General features: G+C 36.5%; 1 protein-coding gene across 4 annotated transcripts in view; it reads right to left on the bottom strand.

The window, feature by feature from the left end:
• Positions 1–1,345: 1,345 nt before the first annotated feature.
• Positions 1,346–24,101, bottom strand: part of ROBO1 (roundabout guidance receptor 1) — a 409,245-nt gene continuing 386,489 nt past the window's right edge. For all 4 annotated transcript variants that reach the window (XM_047875011.1, XM_047875012.1, XM_047875009.1 and 1 more), the window contains 5 exons: positions 21,085–21,491; positions 17,865–18,017; positions 10,121–10,429; positions 4,270–4,466; positions 1,346–3,024 (listed from right to left, as the gene is read on the bottom strand). In XM_047875011.1, the coding sequence (XP_047730967.1) occupies positions 3,010–3,024; positions 4,270–4,466; positions 10,121–10,429; positions 17,865–18,017; positions 21,085–21,491 (1,081 nt within the window). In that variant the 3' untranslated portion in view covers positions 1,346–3,009. The remainder of the gene's footprint in view (positions 3,025–4,269; positions 4,467–10,120; positions 10,430–17,864; positions 18,018–21,084; positions 21,492–24,101) is intronic.

Below are 24,101 nucleotides of genomic sequence, written 5' to 3'. Positions count from 1 at the left end.
CAGCAGCCCAAACACTGTTATTTAAAACTCAAGTGACATTGCACCTGAACTGTGAAATATGTGCTGAAAATGCCACATCACCACCCATTGTCTGGCCCTCAGGAATTCAAAAGCAAGGAAACAAACAAAAACACCAATAATTTACTCCAGGGTTAGGAATTTCACAGTGTATTTTACTCACTGGAAACACCCCCATCTTTGCACTACATTTATACTTTGATATGTTTTTAACTCTTTGCAAGTTTGTAGGACCAAACTATGTGTGAAAAGTGAGGATAGAATGGATGCAATGAATTTCAGTCTATAAATACAATATCTTATGTTGTTCGGGGCATTTACAGAGTCCATGTCGTCACATACATTAACTCACTGAATCATGACAATTGCTCCATGAGGTAGGCATTATTGAATTTACAGGTGAAGTACCTGAGATTTTGAGGTTAAGTAACACGTCCAAGGAAATACAGCTCATGACAAAACTGGGACTCAAACACAGGCCCCCAGATTCACATAATTTATATGTATATCACATGATATAAATAGAAACTAGCTTATAGTCACCTCACAAGAGGAGAGAAAAATTAGGCCGTTAAGCATGTCTCTCCAATGTTCCCCTTGAAATAGCTTGGAAACTGACTTCTTGACCTATGGATCTAAGCAGATGCTGGTGATTATATCACTTTTGTAAAATTAAACTTCAAAATAATATCTACCTTCTTTTTTTCAAAATTTTCCCAGTTTTGTAAATTATGATCAACACAAAGTTTAACCATATATATATCACAGGGAAAGAACCTTCACTAGATTCTCTTGCTCATCTCATCCATTCAAAGTTGAATACTTGAATATTCTGACCTTAATCTAATGGGCAATAATGTTCAACCCAGTATATGGCAGGTATAGAGTTGTTAAAATTTCACATGAACTTGTAAACAAGAAAGTAGATAATTACTAATAAATATTCTGGATAATATAATTTTCTTATTGATGGAACAGAGGTGGCTCAAACTTTATAAATTAGATGTATCATAGTTGAATCCTCACTATTTCAGAAATAGGTTAATTGAAATTCAGATACACATAAAAAACATTTTAGTACATCCTTAATATTAAAATGCTATTTTACGACCAAATGACCTTTAGGTCTTGATTGATCTTACAGCCTTAATTTCCACGGAGTAGAGAATTTTTCCTTATAAGTAAAGCCTCGTTGTTCAGAAAACAGAATTTTTATTCATCTGATAATACAGTGGTGAAATGTTAAGACAGCACAACTTTGTGACTAAATGGAATAAATTTGATCACACAATGAAAAAGCAAAAGAAATCAACACAAGAAAGAATGATGTATTTGAGAACATTTTTAATAAATAATGTGACAAAATTACTTTTCTGATTATTGGTTTTCAGTATGCAAAATTATGGCTAAAAATAAGAGGTTTCTTACATGAACATAATGAAAACATTAATCACATGGATTGTTCCCTTAGTACTGCACACCCTTTCTATGTAACTTTCAAATTATCTAAGTGAACACATTTAGTTTTTGGTGAACACCAGCTTTTTCTGTGTGGTTCAGTTTTGTTTGGCTTTGTTTTCCAGTGGGGTCAGGCCTGATACCTGTGTATGAATAAATGTACATTTTTTTCTTCAAATAGCACCAATTATCAAGTCAATGAAATTCATATAACGACAAAAAAGGATCATAAAAATCTACAGTCAGAGGGCATCATTTGGCAATTCAAAGCAAGTAATGCCTCTCTTTGAGCTTATAAGAAAATCTCATAAGTTTCAACATTGGCCACAACAAACTTAAACCTTTTTTCTTTCTTTAGGTCCAGGAAAAGTAAGAACCATTGGGTTCATGGCCCACAATAAAGTATGCACGTTACTTCACCACCTGTCATCATTCAAATATTCCAAATACAAACATAGAGCATTAACAAAACAGGTTAAAAACGCTTCTCAACACTTTTTTCAATAAGACAAAAAAGGTTAATAGTTACAATGGTTTACAAATAAAGTTTAGTGATTGTGCTTTTAAAACCAAAAAAAAAAAAAAAAGAGATTAAAAACAGTGCATTACAAAAACAAAAATCAAACTTCCTTAAGTGGCACTTCTGAAAGTTGAACTGACACTACCAGAAGAAATTTAGGCCAGTTAAGATAGGGATGTCCTTATTCAATTGGTCATTAAAAACATCCATTGGTTTGTAATATGCATTAATAATTGCGTTCGATTGAAAAATAGAACAAGGTTTTTTGCTAGGCTTACTTATGACAATGACTAGACAACCAGAGATCCAACTGGCTTATCCCTACTTATCCAAAAGTATATTTCCAGTAAGAATATACTTCCATGATTGAAATGAAGACAAAATAAAGTACCACCAGGGGTTGCAAAGAGTATATATTTACAATGTTTCTACCCCATTCAAATCGACTTGTGGTTGTTCTGCATGTATTCTATTTTATTTTCTCCCAGCAGAGGGTGGTATGAAAGACTGACTTTAAAATCATGTGAAAATGAAATATGTTTTAATTTGCAGTAGCGGTTGGTTATAGAAAGATTATATCTTGAGAGCCCTTGCCATGAGGTTGATTAGTCAATTTTGTATCTTTGATCAATACTTTGCTATAAAATTGGCTTGATATAGAAGCAGTGCAATGCCATATCTCAGGGGCAAAATGCAAACGAACTGTTTTGTTCTCTCTTGCTGGCTGATGACTGAAGCAAGAAGTCAAGTACTTCCCTTGCTAGAAGTAAAGTGTAATGGTTTGTTCCAACAGCGAGGGGAATAGGGAAGCTCTTCATAGGGATAAGGATCAAACAACAACAATAAAACTCCAATAAAATTTTTAAAAATGGTATTCCAATAAGAGGAATAAAAATGACAATTTTTACACTCTGATTGCACTGAACATTGTATCTGGCGTCATGTGTCATCAGACAAGAGGCATCTTGAGAGATACTTTTCACATTGGATCGCACAAGCCTCTCTGGTTGTCTTCAGCTTTCAGTTTCCTGTAAGAGATAAGTTTTTGGTAAATTTCAAAATCAATCTTATAGTCTTATCTTTATATGGATGTATATGTTTTTATCCTTATAATTTGCGTTTCTTCCTTCATTCCCTGGCATACGTTAAAAAGTGCTCATGGCAACTGATTTCATTTGTCTTTATAGCTGGTTTTGATAGAAGATCCAGTAGTTCTTTACAAGCACCAAACTGTGTTCTACACAATGTTGCAGTATTGGGGTATGTGGGGCAGGAGCGAGAGGGGCAGCGAAAGGTGGATTTCTCTACTTGCCCTGTCCCCAACTCAACATTATAGCTCAAATTTTATTGGTTTAAGTATTAGAGTTATTTTTGGTAACTTTTTGTCCCCCAGAAAAGTTCTTCTCCTCAAAAAGACAAGCACAACTTATAAAACAGCTTCTCATCACAACAATTGCAAGAAGAAAATCTTATTCCAAAATTCAAAATCAAGATGTTTTGGGTATTATAGGAAATTCAATTAGATATTATGCCTTAAAATTTTTCATCTTCTATTCTTAAAAGTTTAAGACGAACGTTCATTTAACAATCTACTTGGGTTTAAATATATTTGTAAGAAGAGAAATTTGTCCTCAACTTGTTTATTATTATTATTAAATGGAGGAAACATGGTCTTAAAAGTTGGTTTATTTTGACTTACTGCCAATTCTATCTAGTATTGCTATCTATAAATTCCAACAAAGGAGTATATATTTGACTCAAAGAGTGTTCTCTTCTGGGAAGGTTAATGTCAAGGATCATGTTCTCATTGGCAGAAGAATTAAGGTGGAAGATAGTTGGTCCAATCAGTTAGATTAACCCCAGTGATTACTAGGGGGGCAGATAACACAGGCTAAGCACTCTCATTTACATCCTTATAACTCTGTCACCTTACTGGTTTTTACAACGTACTACAATACAGTACTATACAATATATTATCTAGAGAAATAGTTCTTATTTCCTAACAACATGTTTGCCATATAAACTTCTTATATGAATATCTGCAGATGAACATGACCTCTAGATCCAAAAAGAAACTGTTATCACCATTTAAAACATTGGAATGCATTTCAAGAAAATCATTAAATTCACAGAAGTTTAGTCTCTGGTATCACTAACATTGGCATTTGTGGTAAAACAGAAACATTTCTGTGGCCTGATATATATTTCTAAATTTGAGGCTGATTTAATAACTAGCATAATGCTGAGAAACTTGGAAAAAAATTATAGATACCTCTAATTCTTCATTATTATCTTCTCCTCTTTCATATCCTCCAAGAACCTGCATTTCTGCAATATTTCTTCGACCTACATTTGCTTGTTCTCTTTGTCTGCTTCCTGATCCTCTTGATGACATTGAGCTTGAAGAACTAGGATCTCTGGGATTATTTGATGTCGGAAAAGTAGGTCTACAGTAAGGTAGAATATCCTCTGTGTAATGAAATATAGTAAGTGCATATGAACACCATTATGCATTTTCATTGTATAATGTATCATCACTTATGTCTGTAATTTTGAATGGGGAAGCACCAGTGTTTTTGAGGAGTAAGTGAGGATATTTTATAACAATAATTGAAAAGCAGCATTGTCATGAAAATGAAAATAACAAGTCTTGTCTTCCTGGTAGTGGTTGGCGTTCAGGTTGGTTTCACTCACAAGCTCCTGACTACCTCAAACTCACTTGGGACCAAATTCATTAAAAGAGGTAAACCAAACCTAGAATCAGACAGAGCTTCCAGTTCTCTCCTTCACTATGTGATATCCAATTATTTTAGGCCTTAGTTTCCACTTTTCTAAAAAAAGTATTAATAATATGTATACCCAGAGGAGCCCCTAGTGTTGCTGTAAAAACAGAGGAGATAATGAAATCTCTATGCAAATTATGAAAGATTATTTTCAGGCACTGATAAAAACAAAGCCCAGTTTCCTCAAACTACCAAAACAGAATCAAGCCCAGGTTCACTTTCGAGACAACCTCCATCTTAACATTGTATTTACATTGTGGAACCTTGAATCTCAGAAGTTTGCCACATCACTAGCTCAAAACACAAGCCACTCTAATGAAACACCATCTTCTGAATTTCTATCCTCTTACTGCTTTAAATTTGGTGCTGCTTGTATTGATGCCTCCACCAGTTGCTCACTTCTCTCTAAAGCCTGTTCCCTCCACTCTTTGGACACCAAACACATGAAAAACCAACTCTTCTATATTCATTTCCCCTCCCCCTCCAAATGCTTCTACTGTCCACGCTGCCTGGATGCAATCTGATTTCCCCTGAGGTTTCCACACAAGCTCTCTCCAGTAGAATGACGAAGGTTTGCCTCATCCCAACTAGCACCAGTTCGAAGTCAATACTCCCTGACCTTTGCACAAAACATTCTCTTCCTGGGAAGGTCAACCACTCTACTAATGTCACCTGTTTAGTCCTCCTTGATGGCACCTTTCTCCATCCATTCTACTCATTACAACTTCTACCCATCATCCAGGTTCTGACTTGCTGGGGTCTCACAGTCCATGAAGACCACTGTTTCTGCATCCTTGCCTCATAGCACTTGGACTCCTGTGACCTGCATCTTCTGTCCCTGTTTTACCAATCTTTTTCTCTCCATTGACTGTAATTTTTGTCAATCTACAATATAAAATCTGTCTTTTGCTAAAAACTTTCCTGTTAAGCCTTTGCTCCACATGAATCAATACCTTCTTTCTGTCCTTAATGCTCAACAAAGCTTCTTGAATTTAGACTCAATAGTGGCAGATGCAACTCCCATTTACTCTGGATCGCACTGAAATCTATGCATGCCCACATTACCACTATGAAAGAGAAAACTCACTGTTGACTATGAAAATGCTAATCATGTTTCAGCCCTTATGTCTCTGGACTTCTCGCTGCCTTCATCTGGAAACCACTATCAATTTAAACATCACTATTCCCAGCTTCTAGTTCTCTTCCTTCCTGGACAGTTTTCTGTGGGCTCTTCCTACAGAGTGCCTCATACATGTTGATGCCCTGCAAATTTCTACTTTTACCCTAGTGTATACATATACATTTTTCTCCCACTCACTCTGGGTAATTTCATCCATTCTCACAAATTGCAACCTTTTCTAGAATGTAACTGTCATGGGGGCAGGTATTTTTCTGTGTTTTGTGTTTTGATATACTCTCAATTTGACATATAACAGGTCATTGATAAATAGTTTTGAGTGAATGAGTGGATTTAATTACTATTTTATTATGATAAATCATTAATTTATATTTCCAATTTTTGAATTATGTTGAATACTTCCTCTTAAGCGTCCCTCAAACTCACTATGTCGAACATTGACTTCATCATGTCCACTCCTTTCTTCTCTTCTGGATTCTCTAATATAGTTAATGACAACACTAATTATTAAGAAAACAAACACATAATTTAAAAAGAAAAAAAAAAAAGGGGCGCCTGGGTGGCGCAGTCGGTTGAGCGTCCGACTTCAGCCAGGTCACGATCTTGCGGTCCGTGAGTTCGAGCTCCGCGTCAGGCTCTGGGCTGATGGCTCAGAGCCTGGAGCCAGCTTCCGATTCTGTGTCTCCCTCTCTCTCTGCCCCTCCCCCGTTCATGCTCTGTCTCTCTCTGTCCCAAAAAAAAAATAAACGTTGAAAGAAAAAATTAAAAAAAAAAAGAAAACAAACACAGAAAACCGAAATTATTTTAGAGTGTTCCCTGCCTTCCAACAACCTTCCGGCACTCCTTCAATGTACCTTTTCCACACATTCAAATATACACAGGTGAGCCTGACTTTTAACACAAAAAAATGTTAATGTTGAATTTTCCCACTCACTCATCTCTGTTCCTATAGCCTGGTTTATATTCTCCACATCTCTTGTCCAGGTGTTGCAAATATCTTCCAATAGATCTCTGTGTCTTGAGCTATTCCTCTCTAAAACATATTCACTCAGCTGCCTTCTTATAGGAACTACAGGCACTCTATGACTTAAACTTACATTTACCTCAAGAGCTTCCTCTTTGACCACATTTACTATCTTAGTCACACTGAATTTATAATCTTCTTAATGTACCTCAAAGCTTTTCATGCTGAGTTTCTCTGCCAGAACAATCTATTCACTCTTCTTACTCAAGTAAAACTCCACCCACCCCGGTCACTCGGCTTATGTGTTATTTCCACCAGGAAAGATCAAGAAGTCGTTTTCTACCTCACGTCCCCACAAGACTGGGCTAACTGTCCCTTCTCTGGACTCTCAAGTATCACAGCATCATAAACGTTATACCAAATATGAATATGTCTGTGAATCTACAGATAACCTGTCTCCAACTCTGACTGTAAGCTTCTTGAGGTCAAGGTTCATACTTACACATAAATCTCAAGACCAGTACAATGCTTTATACCGCAGTGGATGTTTGATATATGTAGAAATAAATTGAACTAATTGAGGTAAACGTCAGCAAAACAATCAGTCATTCAAGTCTAGAAGACCACTCTCTTTAATTAAAAAATGACCATTCATTACACATGTAAATCAGGGTGCCTCTTTCATTTTAAATAATGTCAACTGAATTATGAAGGTGAAAATTATAGCAATGCATAGAAACAATCATTTAATGACACATATACGCAGAGTTATGGTTTAAATCAGAATTTGAGAAAGCAAGACATAAAATAATAATCTGGTCAGTGTAACTCAGTGCTCTCCATGAAATAGGGTCCCTTGTTTCTAGATTAATAGTTCCAGCAATAGTTCTTTAGTTAGAAATATTTTTATAACACAAAGGACAACTTATTAAAGTCTAAAGATTGATAAAATAATTCCATCTCTTTGTTCTAATTCTGTATACTCCAATATCTTTCCAGGTTTGTAAGTCGTTTTTTCTTCCCTGAAAAATCCCACCTGCTTTGGAGGAAGCTTACTCGTAGCAGCAAATTGGTTTATACTTTCAGGCCACATATAAACTTCATAATTTATGTCATGACATTGTATTTATAAGTCACTACTTGGAGTATAGAATAGATCAAAGAGTCAGAGCCAGATCACATTTTGCTTAACTGATAACAAGCAAGCTAAGTTTTTCAAACTTTGGATTGTGGTAATAACACCAAGTACTTTGTGCTCATATAGTGGGGGCGTCCACCCCCACTCAGCACTTTGTTGCTGAGTACATGCCTAGATTAGGAGTTCAGGCTTCCTGTCACATAAGAGAGTGAAACTGACTCCCATTTTGAAAGGACATTGCTAATGACCAGGTGCCCATAATAAAAAGAATGAGAGTTTGATGTCTAATTTTATCACAACATATCTATTAAAATACAGCAGTAGTTGTACAGGCTTCTCAGATTCATAACCCTACCACTCGTTTCTGACTATGACCAATCTTCCCTTTATTATATTTCTTTCTCCTAAATGGTTTCTATTCCTTAGTATCTAATAATGCTCAAATACACTATCCTAAAGCATTTCTACAAATTCTGCCTTCCTGGCAAACTTGTTCCCAACCTCTTCTCTTCCCAGCCTTCTGAAAAGGGCTCATCACCTCCCTTCACAATGTCCATTTACTTTACAACTCCTTAGAGTCTGGCATCTATTCTGACTACTCTACTAAAAACAGTTCTAATACCACCCACAAATAACATATTGCAAAATCCTTAGGCATTCTCTCCCCATCCTCCACCTCCCGTTGACATCCAACTTTCAGTTCTGTGTGGCATTTTAGATTTCTTCCTGTCTTAAAATTTCCTCCTCCATTCTTTCTAGGACACTATTTTCTCTGGCTTAGAGAACTTGATTATTTTATATCTCTGGGTGGATCCATCTTGGTTTCCACTATAGAAAGCCATTCTTGTGCCTAGTCTTTAAATATAATCACTGCTGATTATTGGTGCATTGAAACCGGCTCACACGTTCTCAGCAAAAGAAGAGTAACCGAGTCTTCCCAACTCCACATTCACTGACTTCATATTAGCAGCTTGAAACCAGCTGTCTTGGGAGTAACTACCCAACAGAAGTATGTAAACGGGCACAAATTAGGATTTTGCTCTGCTTTCCTCCCAGAGAATTGATTGCTCAGCTTTAACCGATATATCACTGTTGATAATTTAGCCTTTGTAATTCACACAATTTTACTCTGTGTTGCTGTTTCTAAAATCCACTCTCTACTCACAACCTTTCCCCCTGATCTTTAAACTCAGTTGTCTAAAGTCTTATTGATTTTCTTCATATCTGTGTTCTTGTCAGCACCTTAATCCATTCAACATTGAAAATATTTTCCCTTAGAAATCTTTTCTGTTTTGTTTTCTTACATCGGTTAGTACAATTATATTCCACTAGTCAGCAGGGCCATCTAATTAACATTTGAGTAACTTCTGCTTTACTCCATAGTTTCAGTCTATTTTTCTACTTTCGATTAGTCACCAATTCCTACTGGCTCTATCTCTGACATGCCAGTGGAGGCTGTTCTCTCCTTTATTTCCCCACATACCTATTTTAATTCAGTGTTTTCCTATTTTATACCTAGATATTTTACTTTCATCTACTAGATTCCAGTCTCTTCCTTCACTATAGAGTGCTGCCAATTCTTTTTCTAAAAATCTGATTCTGTCATTTCTTGCTCAAAATTCTTTGCTGGCTCACCAATGATTATATCATAAACCTCACAGTCTAGAGTCACATTCCCAGCCTTGCCAATCTGGCCCAACCCCCTCTCTAGTTTTATCTTTCATTATCTGTGCCGGGCCCGAAGCAACCTATTCTCTGGTCAAACTGGAAATTAAAGTTCCCCAAACATCGGTTTTTACACTTACATGTTTTTTCTCCATTTATTTCCTTTATCTGCTATCCCCTTCTCCCTGTTTCACCTGTTGAAATCATGCTTTCCCTTAAAACCCAATTCAAATGACACCTCTCCAAGGAAGTCTTATATAATGTTATGAATTTAATTTAATTATATTAAAATTATTTGAGTACATGCTTGTCTCCTCCATTAGAGACCAAATTTCTAAACTTATCCATTTTCATATGGCTCACAAGAACCTAACAGTGTAACTTACAAAATATATGTTCAATCTATATTTATTTGCTGTATGAATAAATCGGTACCTTGGATGAGATGAGTCTTTGCTGGTGGAAGGTCGCGTTTTGCTGCCTTGTTTCCTCGTCCTTTCCCATCATTTTGCTGCTCCTGTGCTTCTCTGGTATCACCTGGATTTGTTCTCATATCTGCAACTTGTCTTCCATCCAATACTTCTCTCCCCTTGTAGCTGCCTACTTTTCTATCTGATGATCTGTCTGTTCTTGCTTCTATAGAAGGTAGTTTGGGTGCCATTACAGGTCGTACCTCCAGCTGTGCCTTGGATTGGACAGTGGGTGACTTTATAGCAGGTGGTGGCACCGGAGGAGGTGGAAGATCTAGAAAGAAAAATTTAAAATACTGTAAAAGTCTACCACTTACACTTAAATGTTAGTATTACCATTGGATTCACATTCAATTGTGAGGTAATATATCTTAAATGAACTGGAACATTTGAAGGCAACGAAGGAACAAGAAGATCAACAATTTCAATCTATCCTCATTGTTATATGGCACAAAAATAGTGAATCATAGAGCTGGGACTTAAAGATTACCAAGTCTTGGGATAGCTAATATAGGCATATGTGCTCAAACTCTCTCTCCCCCAACCATGACAGACCTTCTTAATTGATTTCAGTGAAATGTTCCTGGTCCCAAATGCATACCCTTACTCTTCAGGCAACCACTTCAAATTGATTGAGGTTGGCACTTGAGTTGAGACGTATTTGCCATCTCTAATCTAGCCTAAATCTCTTCTCATTCTGTAAAAAGGGTAACTTGAACACACAGACCTTAGGTTTTCAACCTCAAATCTAGATGTGATCAGAGCTAGGACCAATGCCCTCAGATTCTTAATTTCTGGTTCAGTATTCCTTATATTATTACATTCTATTTTGTATTTATAATCTACCATCCATTGATGGGATTGCTGCACTTTGTATCTGCACCCAGAGGTTTTAAACCAGCTAATCTCTGGTGTAAGTGTAAGTTAATTTCATCTACCTATCACTTTATACACACTTTATGCACACATTTTTTATATAATTCAAAGTCTTATAGACACACCTAAGGATACAAGTAGGTAAAAATTTGATATCTAGAAAATTTACATTCTTTAAGGGGTGCTACCTTTGCCCCCATGTACATTTTAGGGAACAGAAATAGATATCCTAATAATAGTTGGAAAGTTAGAAGAATATGAAGAGATTCTAGTTTTAGGTTGTTCTGCCGTTAGCATGGAAAGGTTTGAATACAATTTGTAATAGCTCAGGTAAGTAATGATAGAGGGTGTAACTGCATTGGTGGCTGTTCAGATGAAGAAATGTATTTGAGAAAGGTTAAGAAAGAAAAATCAATATCATTTAATGATCAATAGAATCTAGCAGGGAAAGCACAGGAAAGAATCTAAAATGACATTTACGATTTTCACCATAGTTGACTAGGTGGATGATAGAAACTTCACTGAAGAAAAGGAAGGAGGGGATGAGAAAGAGATGGCCCACAGAGGAAGAGGAGGAGTTCAGTTTTACAAAAAGTGAAAAGGAGGAGACTTTGAAGTACCTAGATAGAGATGTTCAACAGGTTTTTGTACATAGAATCTGAGTTTCAAGAGAGGTCAAGACCAGAGATACAGAGATTTGGTAATTATCAGCATGACTTTTTCAATCATGAGTTCAGAAATGGTAATGTTTTCAGATTTGAAGAGGAATACCTAAATGATAGAATAAATTAACTAAAAAGTGTTTATAAAACATGTATTAAATGCTTGGTATTAAAAAAATCAACATTCTAAACAAAAAATTTGCATTTACATTCTAAAAATAAATCAAAAGTACATAAGAACTTGAAAGTACAACCCCTCGTATATCTCCATCTCCATTTCACATACTCAATATTGATTATGTGGAAGTAATCAGTTTGAATATGTTTGTATAGATCATTCCAGAAATTATTTAGACACACAAATCAGGCATATTTGTGTTGCATAATTCCATGGAGCATCATTCACATCAGGGACTATATAAATTGGCCACACCTTGGTGGTACAGTGCCAGTCTACTCACCCCTATGTGGTGGCAAAAAGTACCACGTGAAAATATGTAGCCTTTCTCTCTTATTGACATAAGGAGAATTGCACTTTTTTCACCTAACTGTGTAGTTGTATACATTTCCCTGTATGTACATACAGCTCTACCTCGTTTTGAAAACTTCGTATAATCCTCTGTTTTATGAGTGTATCATTATTTATTTAGCCAATCCATACAGGGGAATATTTAGGTTGTTTCTGTATGTTTTACCATTACTGACAATGTTCTGTTGACTATCATTTACATACGCCAGCATGAGAAATCCTTGAATATTAAAATATTCTCAGAAATATTAAAATATTCTTAGAAATTCTTAATATAATAGCAAATTAAGAGTTCTAGGACACAGTCAGTGTTTCTTATTCTCATATTTTTTTTTAATTTTTAAAAAAAATTTTTTTTTTCAACGTTTATTTATTTTTGGGACAGAGAGAGACAGAGCATGAGCGGGGGAGGGGCAGAGAGAGAGGGAGACACAGAATCGGAAACAGGCTCCAGGCTCTGAGCCATCAGCCCAGAGCCCGACGCGGGGCTCGAACTCACGGACCGCGAGATCGTGACCTGGCTGAAGTCGGACGCTTAACCGACTGCGCCACCCAGGCGCCCCTTCTCATATTTTTTTACAAAGAATTAATTTTATCCCTAAAGTAACTTTTTTCTTAACTAATATTATTTTGACATTACATGCTAAAACAAGGCATCGGAATTCACTGTATTGGTTTCTGAAAGCAGAAATTTTGAGGTACCATCTTCCTACCAGCTATTTTACTTAGGACTCCATTATTAAAAGTGGTCTGTCCATCTTTTACCTGCATTTTGTTGTTGTTGTTGTTAGTTCTCATGGCTCATTATGTTCTAGTTTCATATAAATAGCCTCTAAACATTACCTAAAATGGTGGCCAGAGAAAAGCCAATGTACTAACTTTCTCTTGATTCTACTAAATCACATTTTTTTTGTCTTACAACATATATTATCAGTGCCATTGTGCCTGATTTTCCTCTTCACTACTTTAATGGATTTTTTAAAAAAACGATACTTAAAAAAAAAGGTACCATCATGAGAGTCCTCCCTCATCTGCTACTTGTTTAGCAAAAATAACCAAAAAGAGAGAGCTAAAAAATAGACTGTCCTTAGTGGCTCAAAGCCAAGAGACCCAAGGCAGAGTGGTTCTATGCTCAGACCGAGCCTGGGACTGGCAATGAAAGAAGGAGAAAAGTCTAATTGAGAGCATACCTGGCAGCAGATGGAGTGAATGCCTGCAGACTCATTTCTGCACCATCTCCTTGCTACAGATTTAAACCCCAAATTGCAAACACAGACTATCAAGCTGGCACAAAGTAACTGCCACTATCATCAAATCATAAAATGTCTGGGCTCCTCAGATACCAAAGCTAATGATTACCACTATTATAAGATCATACAAAATCTTGGGAATACAGGACTCTCGAGACACAATCTATTTCCAGAAGCTCTATGACACAGGTAGAAAATGAGAAGAGAACCCAATGGTAATCTTAAGAGTTCTAACTTCCTATATATATAATTGCTTCTGTATCTAATTGACAATGAGAGGTAAATGCTTGCAGGTTTTGCTTCTTATACAAATCGGTTACCAAATAAAAATTTTCAGGTATTATAAAATGATTATTGAGTCAAAGCAGGGATTATTATATTATGAACAACTTTATGTTTCACAAAATGATAAACAGTACTTTCACCCAGTTCATACCAAGAGTAACAAACAGGATCATGGGCATGTTATACGTATGTACAGACTCTTTATATAATCATATAAACATCATTCTTTCTGTAATACTTCCCAAATACCAACATAATGTATATAAAGTAATATGTAAAGCATGTGCATGTAGACAGTTCTGCCAGCATTAACTCGCTATGGAGATCAAACACTCTATTTACTTAACCGCTTAAAGTCCCAAGACCTTGTAATTAATGATAAATCAAGTAAAAATAACATCATTCCAAAGAGGGTGGTGAATTTATAATTTATGAAAAGTAGGGCTAGAGAAATAATGTAGATTTGGTTTTTAAATCAAGTATGTAAATGCATCGAAAGGGTTGAAAAGAGGGGGTGGGAAGAATCTATTAGAAGGTCCTAGAAATGCACTTATGCTTGGCTTTAACTTGCAAAGACTCTGACTGATAAATATTCATATATTTTAATCCTACCCTTCATCTGGGTTAAACTTGTAAGCAGCAAATATGAAATAAGTAAATAGATTCTGCCTGTCATTGTGACTATAGCATACAGTACTCTGTTGTACACTCAGTACTCCCTGGGTCTCTAAGAGGTGTAGTATTTACATACAGAGTAAGGTACGGTCACCATGCCGTGTGCCATCAGGAGGCTCAAGGGCTACTATAGGCTGAATTGTGTCCCGTCAAAATTCACATGTTTAAATCTTAACCCCTTGTGCCTCAGATAGAGACTGTATTTGGAGACAGGATCTCTAAAGAGGTAAAGTAAAATGAGGTCCTTGGGGTGGGTCTTAATTCAATCTAACTGGTTTCCTTATAAGAGGAGATTAGGACACACACAGAGATTGAAGGAAGACTGACTAAATACACAAGGGGACCATGGCCATCTACAAGCCAAGGAGAGAGGCCTCAGAAGAAACCACCCTTGCTGACACCTTGGTCTTGGACTTTTAGTCTCCAAAGTTGTGAGAAAATAAACTTTCATCATTTAAGTCCCTGGTTTATAGCACTTTGTTATGTCAGCCCTAGAAACTAATATAGCTGTTGACAGACAAGGATCATAGTAAACTACTCTTCATCAGCTCAGACACAGCCACTCTTTAGCCTTCTATATATAGTTTACAAAAGTTCTACGAAGCAAGTACATAATTTGAAGCATATTTTACAAAGTAAAGACACTACAAACTCAAGACTGATATATTATACTATATTCTGAAAATAGTTAACAAAGGAATTCTATTGATAGTCATCAAACTCATCCATCATAGTTAAGCTTTTAATCATCAAAAAACAAAAATTAAAAAAAAAACCCTCCATGTCTTACGAACATGTTTAATGCATATTAAAAAAAATTTAATGTTTATTTTTGAGAGACAGAGAGAGAGAGAGAAGGAGAGAGAGAGAGAGAGAGAGAGGGAGAGAGAGAGAGAGAGAAAGAGAGAGGGCAAGGGGCAGAGAGAGAGGGAGACACATAATCAGAAGCAGGCTCCAGGCTCTGAGCTGTCAACACAGAGCCTGATGCGGGTCTTGAACCCACAAACCAGGAAGATTATGACCTGAGCCAAAGTCTGATGCTTAACCAAGTGAGCCACCCTTGTGCCTCATGTTTAATGCACATTTTAACAACTGGCAACTCTAAATTCTTTCTTTTCCCCTCCCCTTTCTCTTTCTTAATAAATTGTACAAATTGTGTCTGCCACTGAGTTTCTTCATGAAATAGTCTATGATTTTTTCTTCAAACAATGCAGTATAGTATTTTGAGAAAATAATTTCTGAGAAAATGACTTTGGTTTCCATGTCATAGTCACTGCTAACAAGACTATGTGCATTTCTCTTATTTGATGCATAAAAAAGTATTTGCATTTACTTGATTTTACTTAATCAATATGTATTGTGGGATATGCATAAAGTAACACACATATTTTGGTATTTTTTTCTTCATCAAATCAGAAAGTGTCCAGAATTAAACTCAAGACTTTTTGGTACAATAAACATCACTAAGAGACAGATGGTTATCAAAATGCTGAAAGGAAGTTAAAGCTAAAATTGTAAAAATAACTTTAGTCATATCTCCTCATTTTATCTATTTTTATGACTTTGGGAAAATAATTATTGGCTTCTACAAGACTTTAGATCCATGATAATTTTGCATAATCGCTTTTGTGAAATAAACAATGAGAAATCCAAATAACATTTCAAATTAATGTTTTGGCTTTAACCATTTCAATGTATTTCTTTGGTATTCTAAAATTAACTTTGAAAAAATAACTTAGGTGTTTCATCATTCAGTGTAACAGTTACTATTCCGGGATGAGTTAGAATTCATATTTAATTATTAAGCACATTGAAAAAAGTACTGCAGAATGAGGGACAATAAATACAGATCACAATTTTCAAGCATAGTGTAGTTCGTAACTGTGTTACCATGCCCTTTAACTTGGCATGTTCACATTATTTAAAACATTTTGAAAAAGCATCACTGAGCGCTAGAAGTCCCTGAAAACAAGTGTAAAGAATGAGGTAGAAAGAGCTACACAAAGCTGTAGGCCAGATTTTCTCCCTTACGTATTTAACGTAGATATGTTTATATCAAGGTTTGATGTTCGACCAGTTTTCCAGTTTTTCAGTCAGGAGCGCCCTCTCCCAGATAATAAAAACTGATAGGACAGCTATAAAACTTGTAAAATGCCATTACAGGGGTCCCATAAATGTAAAACTGCCGATAGAGTTTGGGGATTTACACCTAGTGTTTGTCCCTTCACAGAGGCAAACATTCACAAAGCCACTGTAATAACCCTTCAAAATCAGATAATATTCTGACAGCTCAGTTTCACTGACAAAAGAGTCCTGGGCAGAAGCCAGGAGGCCCAGGTGCGCTGTGTCATGCCAGTATTTAATGTAGTCTAATATCAGATAGATGCTAGTGAGAGAAAATACTCTGAATAAAGTACAGATAATAGCATGGACAGCCACTCATTGCAAAATTACTTGTGCTCATCATGCTGGGAGCTTTGTATTAAATTTTTCTGTCAAGTGGCAGGAATCACAGGGAAAAGTGCCTCAGAAAACCCTCCTTGTAACCTCGGATAAGGATCTATAATATTAGGCTTTCATATGATAATGGCAAATGATGCCCTTTTTGAAAAATTGCTGACTGGTAATGAAAGTCCTAATCAGATTGTGGTTGGAGAGGACCAGGAGGTGTGGGACAACGTCTGTGACACCCTTCTTTCCCCACCCCTTTAGTAAATGTAGCAAACTTGACAAGATGGGTGAGTCTGAGAGAATTTATCTTACATGAATTTTCAACAAAGCCCTTGGGGTTGTTTATAAAACGAGAAGGTGGCGGTTTAATAAATGCTGGGCCACCTGAGGCACTTTCATTAAAGGCTTTCTCTAGACAACATCACAATGTTTGCATTAGTCTCTTGTGCTCCCTTGAGAATACAAGCGTTACCTCTTCAGTGAGAGTCGATATTGTATGTGAAGGCATGAAGGAGATGATTCGATTTGCCCTTCGGTGCACAAAATAAACTGTAACACCGCTATAGCCAGAATTAACATTCAAATAAGTTTACTGTTTTCTATTTGAATGCCAAATTCCAAAAGCAAAGCAAAAAAAGAGAGAGGATATTTCGGAAGATTTACCAGTGAATGTGATGAAGGCTGCTTCTCTGTCTTACTTCAGCTACAGTAAAGTCTATTTGCTTGCAACTACAAAAATAACCTCTTAAAAATATTGAAAGTATACACTATTCTTAGTTTCTTAAATAACTATATCATTAGAAGTACTAGAGATGCTTAACAAAGATACCAAAGTCGAGCATTTCAATAAGGAATATGCAGCTTACCATTAATGAATTTTAAATGTAATTTCTAATGCCAGTGGATGCATTTTCTAGTCCTAGAGAGCCAGGGAAAATAGGCGAGATTCATAGATGTTTTCATGCGTTTCAATGGACTTACCATCTGTGTAGGCTTCTCTGCGCAGATGTCCTGGCTGGTGTTTTTGCTTCTTGGCTGGTCTGGCCTTCTGTATTACCGCAGCACTCATGTTGCTGTCTGTAGAAACAGGACTTGTGGGTCTTGGGCACTGGGATGCATGAAAATGTCGGCGGCCTGAGTAAAAAAAAAAAGGAAAAAAAAATCAGAGCCAAACTCATCAATGAATTTTAATTATAACAATAATAATAAAAGGAAAACAGTGCAACTAGCAGCATCCCTAATTTCCTAAAAATAGCTTGAAATAAACTAATCCAGCAAATAATAGGATTTTTGTCATTTTGCTTGACCCATCCACTGGAAAAAAAAAATGCGCAGAGAGCATTTGCCAGTCTTTTTTTTTCTTTTTAACTGTAGTACTTTTATTCTGTTAAAGTTCTTGATACCACTTATTAAAGAAAAACAACCCAATTATTTTTCCAACTAATTTCACTAAAATGTTATTAGCAAACAAAGATATTAATTAAATTTTTGCATAGTATATTCAGTGGCTATTGCTTTCTCAAGGGAATAGCCAGACTCCTTAAGAAATTTGCATTCTAGGGGTGCCTGGGTGGCTCAGTTGGTTAAGTGCCCTATTTCGGCTCAGGTCATGGTTTCATAGCTGTGAGTTTGAGCCCTGTGTCAGGCTCTGTGCTGACAGCTCAGGGCCTGGAGCCTGCTTCGGATTCTGTCTTCTCTTTCTGCCCCTACTCTGCTCGTGCTCTCTCTCTCTCAAAAATAAATACACATTAAAAAAATTAAAAAAAGAAATTCATATTTTAAGAATGAACAGTACTAAATACTTCCCTTATTTTAATTAAACAGATATGCTATTCTTTGAAGGCAGACTCCCAATAGCTTAATACATTCTGAGGTATTTATCTAAAGGAGGCCTGAAATTAAGGTAGCTCACATACTTAGACTCGTCTAAAATTACTTCTGCTCTTTTCTTTGATAAGATGTTTACTTGCTGATTCTGGATACTTAAAGTGACCCCTCCAGAAACTTCTATTTTTTTTTTTGGTAGTAGTAGAGGTGGTTTGTTGTTTTGTTTTGGGGGAGGTTAATATTTGCAGGTACCAGTGATAACTGAATTTGCTAGTTAGACATGGTACATCTCAGTCCTCTCCAATTTTCTGGCTGTCTTACAGACATGTTGTATTACAACGGCACAACATATTTAATCCATAATGGCAAGGGAAATTGTGGCCCTATACTTGACCTTCATTATTTTGGTTTCTAGAAATTCCAGACACACAAATCCGGAATTTTTTGTTGTACTACAAGAAACTTCAAACTGAACTAGCCAACATGTCTTTTGGCTATAGACAGGCCACATACAGTGAAACCAATGTATTTAAAAATGCTAACTGAAGCATATTAAATAATATACACTAATGTGGCCAAGTGAGAAGCAATTTGATTGGATTGTTCATTCATATTAACTTCAAGTCATATGAAAAGCAGCACCCCTTCTTGAAAAGACCATTTTAACAGGCAGAGGCCAATGCATGTTTAGTTCATTATAATTATGAGTCAAACGAAAACCAGAAGTGCCACTAAATTACAATACAATAAAATATTAAACCAAACTCTCTTTAGCCATGATGGAGACTATTACAATTAAAGTTACATACCCATGAAAAGAGAGAATTAGGGCTGGGACTGAGCACATTCTTCATTCTATTGTGTAAAGCCATCTACTGCTCATAGACCCTGAGGCGTAAGGTCGTTTACAGATGAATTTTTGATGTTATTTCAGTGTTTTGTTGATTTAATGAACTGAAACACACCCTTAATGAAATCTGAAAGCAGTAGTTTGGGAGGCTTAATTTCACTTTCTTTTTTTTTAAATAGAGGATTAAAAAATAAGAAGAAATAAAAGCTATGTATACAGTTAGATGTTATTTATTAAGGAGGACAGGTAGGTATGGATAGTTATTTTACTATATTTTGTAGCTACTGAGGGAAAAAAGGGGAAATTTGGTTGAATTTTGTAAAATATTAGCATGGCTGATACATGTTCTACAAAAAAGGTCGAAAGGTATTATTAGACTTTTTTTCTCCCACAACACATTCCTGATAAATAACATATAGAAATAACTTTATTTTCTCTGAATATATTCAATAAATGATAAAAAATAATGACCAATCCAGTATCTGAAGAGAACAGGGCAAAGTACCTATGTGACAATTACTAAATTAAGAAAAAGAAAACAACAAAACAAGATAGCAATTACTGATAATGTTGTGATAGTTGTTTATTTCTGTGAAATGTGTTTTGCTGGCTACATTATTTTACTCAAATATTTGTATTTTTTTGGCTACCAGAAATTCATATACACACAATGTGTATATGAATGTAAAATATGTATATATATGCATATATTACATTGTATGGATATAAATGTTATATGATAAATGTTTGGCTTAAATCTAAATTCTTTCCCTTTCCATATTATTTATTCAAGGTTGGGAGTAGGAGATAAATAAAAATGGGTCAAAACGTAAGGATAGATATATGATCATTGTAAACAGGCTACTGGTAATGAAAAAAGAAAACAGAAAAAAACACACGAGCACTTGGATTAACTTTATATCCAAGTTATTAGATTAAAATGTTTACTTTAAATATGAAACATGTATGCTTGAAAATATATGCATATTACACACATCTTTCTACCTTTCTCAATAAAGTAGTCTTCTGAGAGGGCATGAAGAGCATGGGAGTTAAGGACAAATAGCCCATTTTCCAATGGTGGCGTTTCCCCCTCTGGAAATTTATTTATTTCTCCTAGATAACAGTATAAGAGAACTATCACAATGAATTCTATTTTGGTTGCTTTTTGCACCTTAAAAAAAAATCGTGTAACACAAACCTCAGCTGACTATAGGCAAACCTAAAGAAACCGTATACATATCTGCTACGACTTCTGTAAAAACAAGAACTTCCCAGGGACTGCCACTCACATACAGGATTTATTAAATAAAAATAAACCAGAAGATTTAAAAAGTCTTGTCAGGAGAAAGGGAATAACTGAGTTATGTCATATTCTTGAAACTTAGTTTCCTTAGGCAGCAAATAAAAGGCAGTAGTAATAGTTGCATTTCACATCAGACGCAAGATCATAGGCGGTAATTATCAAGTGACATAAACATACCGAGTTTCCTTTTCCAACTTGGTAAAAAGTGCACAACTTACCAGCGGCATCCTGCATTTGGCGACGTGCCACTTTGAGGCCAGCATACTCTGCTGCTGCCGCCACTGCCTGGGCAAAATCGGCATCGGTGAAGAAGGAGCCGTCGGAAGAACTAACACTGGAGCGTCCACTGGAAATGTTGTCCTCCTCTGAGGCTGAGCCCCAGCCATTGATCATGGACCCAGTGACAGAGCTCTCGAGGTCCCCTACACTGGAGGCAGGGGTCTGCTCAAGCCCACGTAACAAAAGCCGTCTGGTCTGCATCTTGGCCACTTCCATGTCTGCTTCATCTTCTTCCTCTTCTGGAGCATCCGTATCCATATCTGAGACAAGAGGTCCTGAAATGTAGCCATAGGTATGTGGTGGGGAAATCGGTCGTGGTGGTGGAGGGGGACTCACAGGCTGCCGTCTGCAGGAAGATGAATAAACAGGTTTGGCTCAGCTCGTTATTAGGACATACACAAAATACATTATCCAAGAAATTCACGAGTACACTGATTTGATCTTTGCTTCTGTGAAGCTAATTTAACCAAGCTGGGCTTTCTTTTAATTCAAGGTTAACAGAATATACTCAGCTACCTGTAAGTCTCCTTATGTTTTATCTTTTGGATTATATTCAATTAAAAAAGGAGAAGTAAAACATTCTTTGGAAACATATGCCTATGTACTTGTCTTAAAGCTTATTGAATACTACTGATAGATTATTATTACCAAAGACAACAGACATCAGTTCTGAAACAGATTGCTCCATAAACCTGTTTCTTTCCCTTCTCTTCATTTCGACTCCTACCATTCCAAGCAAATGGACTCATCTGTTCTGACTACAGAGAGTAGAATTTCATAGGATGGAACAATTACACATTCAGCATATGACAATTTCCTTTAGATTCTATTAAAATAAAAGGCTATGCATGCCAAGAGCATTTTTTCTCTGAATTAATTATACACCAAAGGTGATTAGCTATTTTCAAGCCTATCACTTTCACCATTATTCCACCTGTCTGTTAAATAAAAAGCTTAAAGGTATTTTCTTGATATACTGGAATTAGTTAAGGGCAAAAGCTGAGGACAATGTGAGTGGTATTGTCCAACTTAAGTTCACAGAGTTACCAATAACTACTTTCAGTCGTCTCTCCACAGATCTGGAGAACAACATCAGGTATCCTTCTACCACCATCTGACACCGTCACCCACAGCGAGTATAAGATGCAAAGATGACTGAGAGGACAGAGGGTGTTCTGACTTCAGTGAAGTAAGGTTTGTGGAAAGAAGTTATTCCCAATGGGGGAGCGGGGGAGAATGCCCAGAGATTAACTCCTAATGTACAAAAGTGTCTGACAAAAAGGAAGACACTAGTGATTTCTAGTTGAACGACTGCTTAGTCAGTGTCTTACTCAACAGTCCCAATGCTCTCTAAGCAAGGTTAAAGAGATGACATAAGGGACAATGTCATTTGGAAGGGTCATAACAATACGTTTTCAAATCCTGTGCCTTTGAGAAGTAAGGAGGATAGATTCCACACCAGTCTGCCAACCTGAGCATAAGCACTAGAGGAGTGTAAGACAAGGATCGAGTGCCATCTGGTCACCTCCACGGTTCGGGGGGCTAGGAAAGACACAGCATGCATTTCACTGGCTGGTAATCCACCTAAAGATGTGGCTGAATTGTTCAAGGACTACAAATGCCTAGAGATGCTGCCCAGGATTGAGTCCTTCATCAGGGAGGAAGTTGGTGCCAGCCCATTTCCCTCACCATTCTTATAATACTCACAAGCCAGATGACATAAAATACTCATCGGGGCTAACCAAGGAGAAGACTGGATCTTCAACTACCTTGTCCTTTTTTAAGTTCCCTCTTCCTTGCCTTACCTTTAGGAGAATGGATCCCGAAGAGGGAGGAGGATGAAAGTGGCTAAAAGCAGGGAATGCCCTCTCACTCCATGCCACCACAACCACAGACAGATACTATCTGCAAAGGATGTCTGGAAGTGCACGATTATAGTTGTAAAATGAACAGAATTGGAATTTAAGAAAAAAAAGAAACAAAAAAAATGACTAAAGGAAAAAAAAAAGATTCAAACCAAAAAACAGGCTCTTAACAGACGGTTAGCAAACAGATGGTTAGCAAAGGGGAGGTGGGTGGGGGATTGGTGAAATAGGTGATGGGGATTAAGGAGGGCACTTGCGGGTGCTGAGTGCTGAGTAATGTAAAGAACTGCTGTACCCCTATATTGTACACCTGAAACTAATATAACACTGTGCGTTACCTATACCGGAATTAAAATTAAAAAAAAAAATAGGATTGGGCCTTAAATAAATTAAAAAAAAAAAAGCAAACAAACAAAGTCATAGAGGATCTGGTCAAAATCTAAGGGACCTACTGTAGTGAAATAAAGGAAGTTCAATAAAGCACAGTTTTGAGGGTGAGATGGCAGAGACTCAAAGAAAAACGTTTTGTGCTTTTTAATTCACTGAATTGAGACACTTCAATCAACATGTTTTGTTAACACAAATAGAAAGCATTAAAAATAAATGATCATTTAAATACTATAACTAATTTATTGAGCACTTGTTTTGTAACTAAGTATATTTTATAATACTAACTCATTTGATTCTTTTAAAAAAATGTTTATTATCTATTTTGAGAAAGAGAGAGAGAAAGAGAGAAAGAGAGAGCAGGGGAGAGGCGGGGGTGGGGGGCAAGTGGGGAGACAGACAGACAGACAGACAGAGAGAATCCCAAGCAGGCTCCGTTCTGTCAGCACAGAATTCGATGTGGACCTCAAATTCACAGTGAGATCCTGACCTGAGCTGAAATCAAGAGTCAGGTTCTTAACCGACTGAGCCACCCAGGTGCCCCAACTCATTTGATTCTTACAATAGCTTTCCACGGAACTGCTTTTATTATCATTTTACAGATGAGGTACTGAAATTAAGAAAAATTAAAGACCTTGCCCAAATTCCCACTACTAGTATGTATCAAATATAGAATTCAATCCCACATTTCATTTCTCAGGTTA

The sequence above is a fragment of the Prionailurus viverrinus genome, chromosome C2, assembly GCF_022837055.1.
Source record: "Prionailurus viverrinus isolate Anna chromosome C2, UM_Priviv_1.0, whole genome shotgun sequence".
Classification (NCBI taxonomy): Eukaryota; Metazoa; Chordata; class Mammalia; order Carnivora; family Felidae; genus Prionailurus; species Prionailurus viverrinus.
This window is presented reverse-complemented; position numbering and strand designations above follow the sequence as displayed.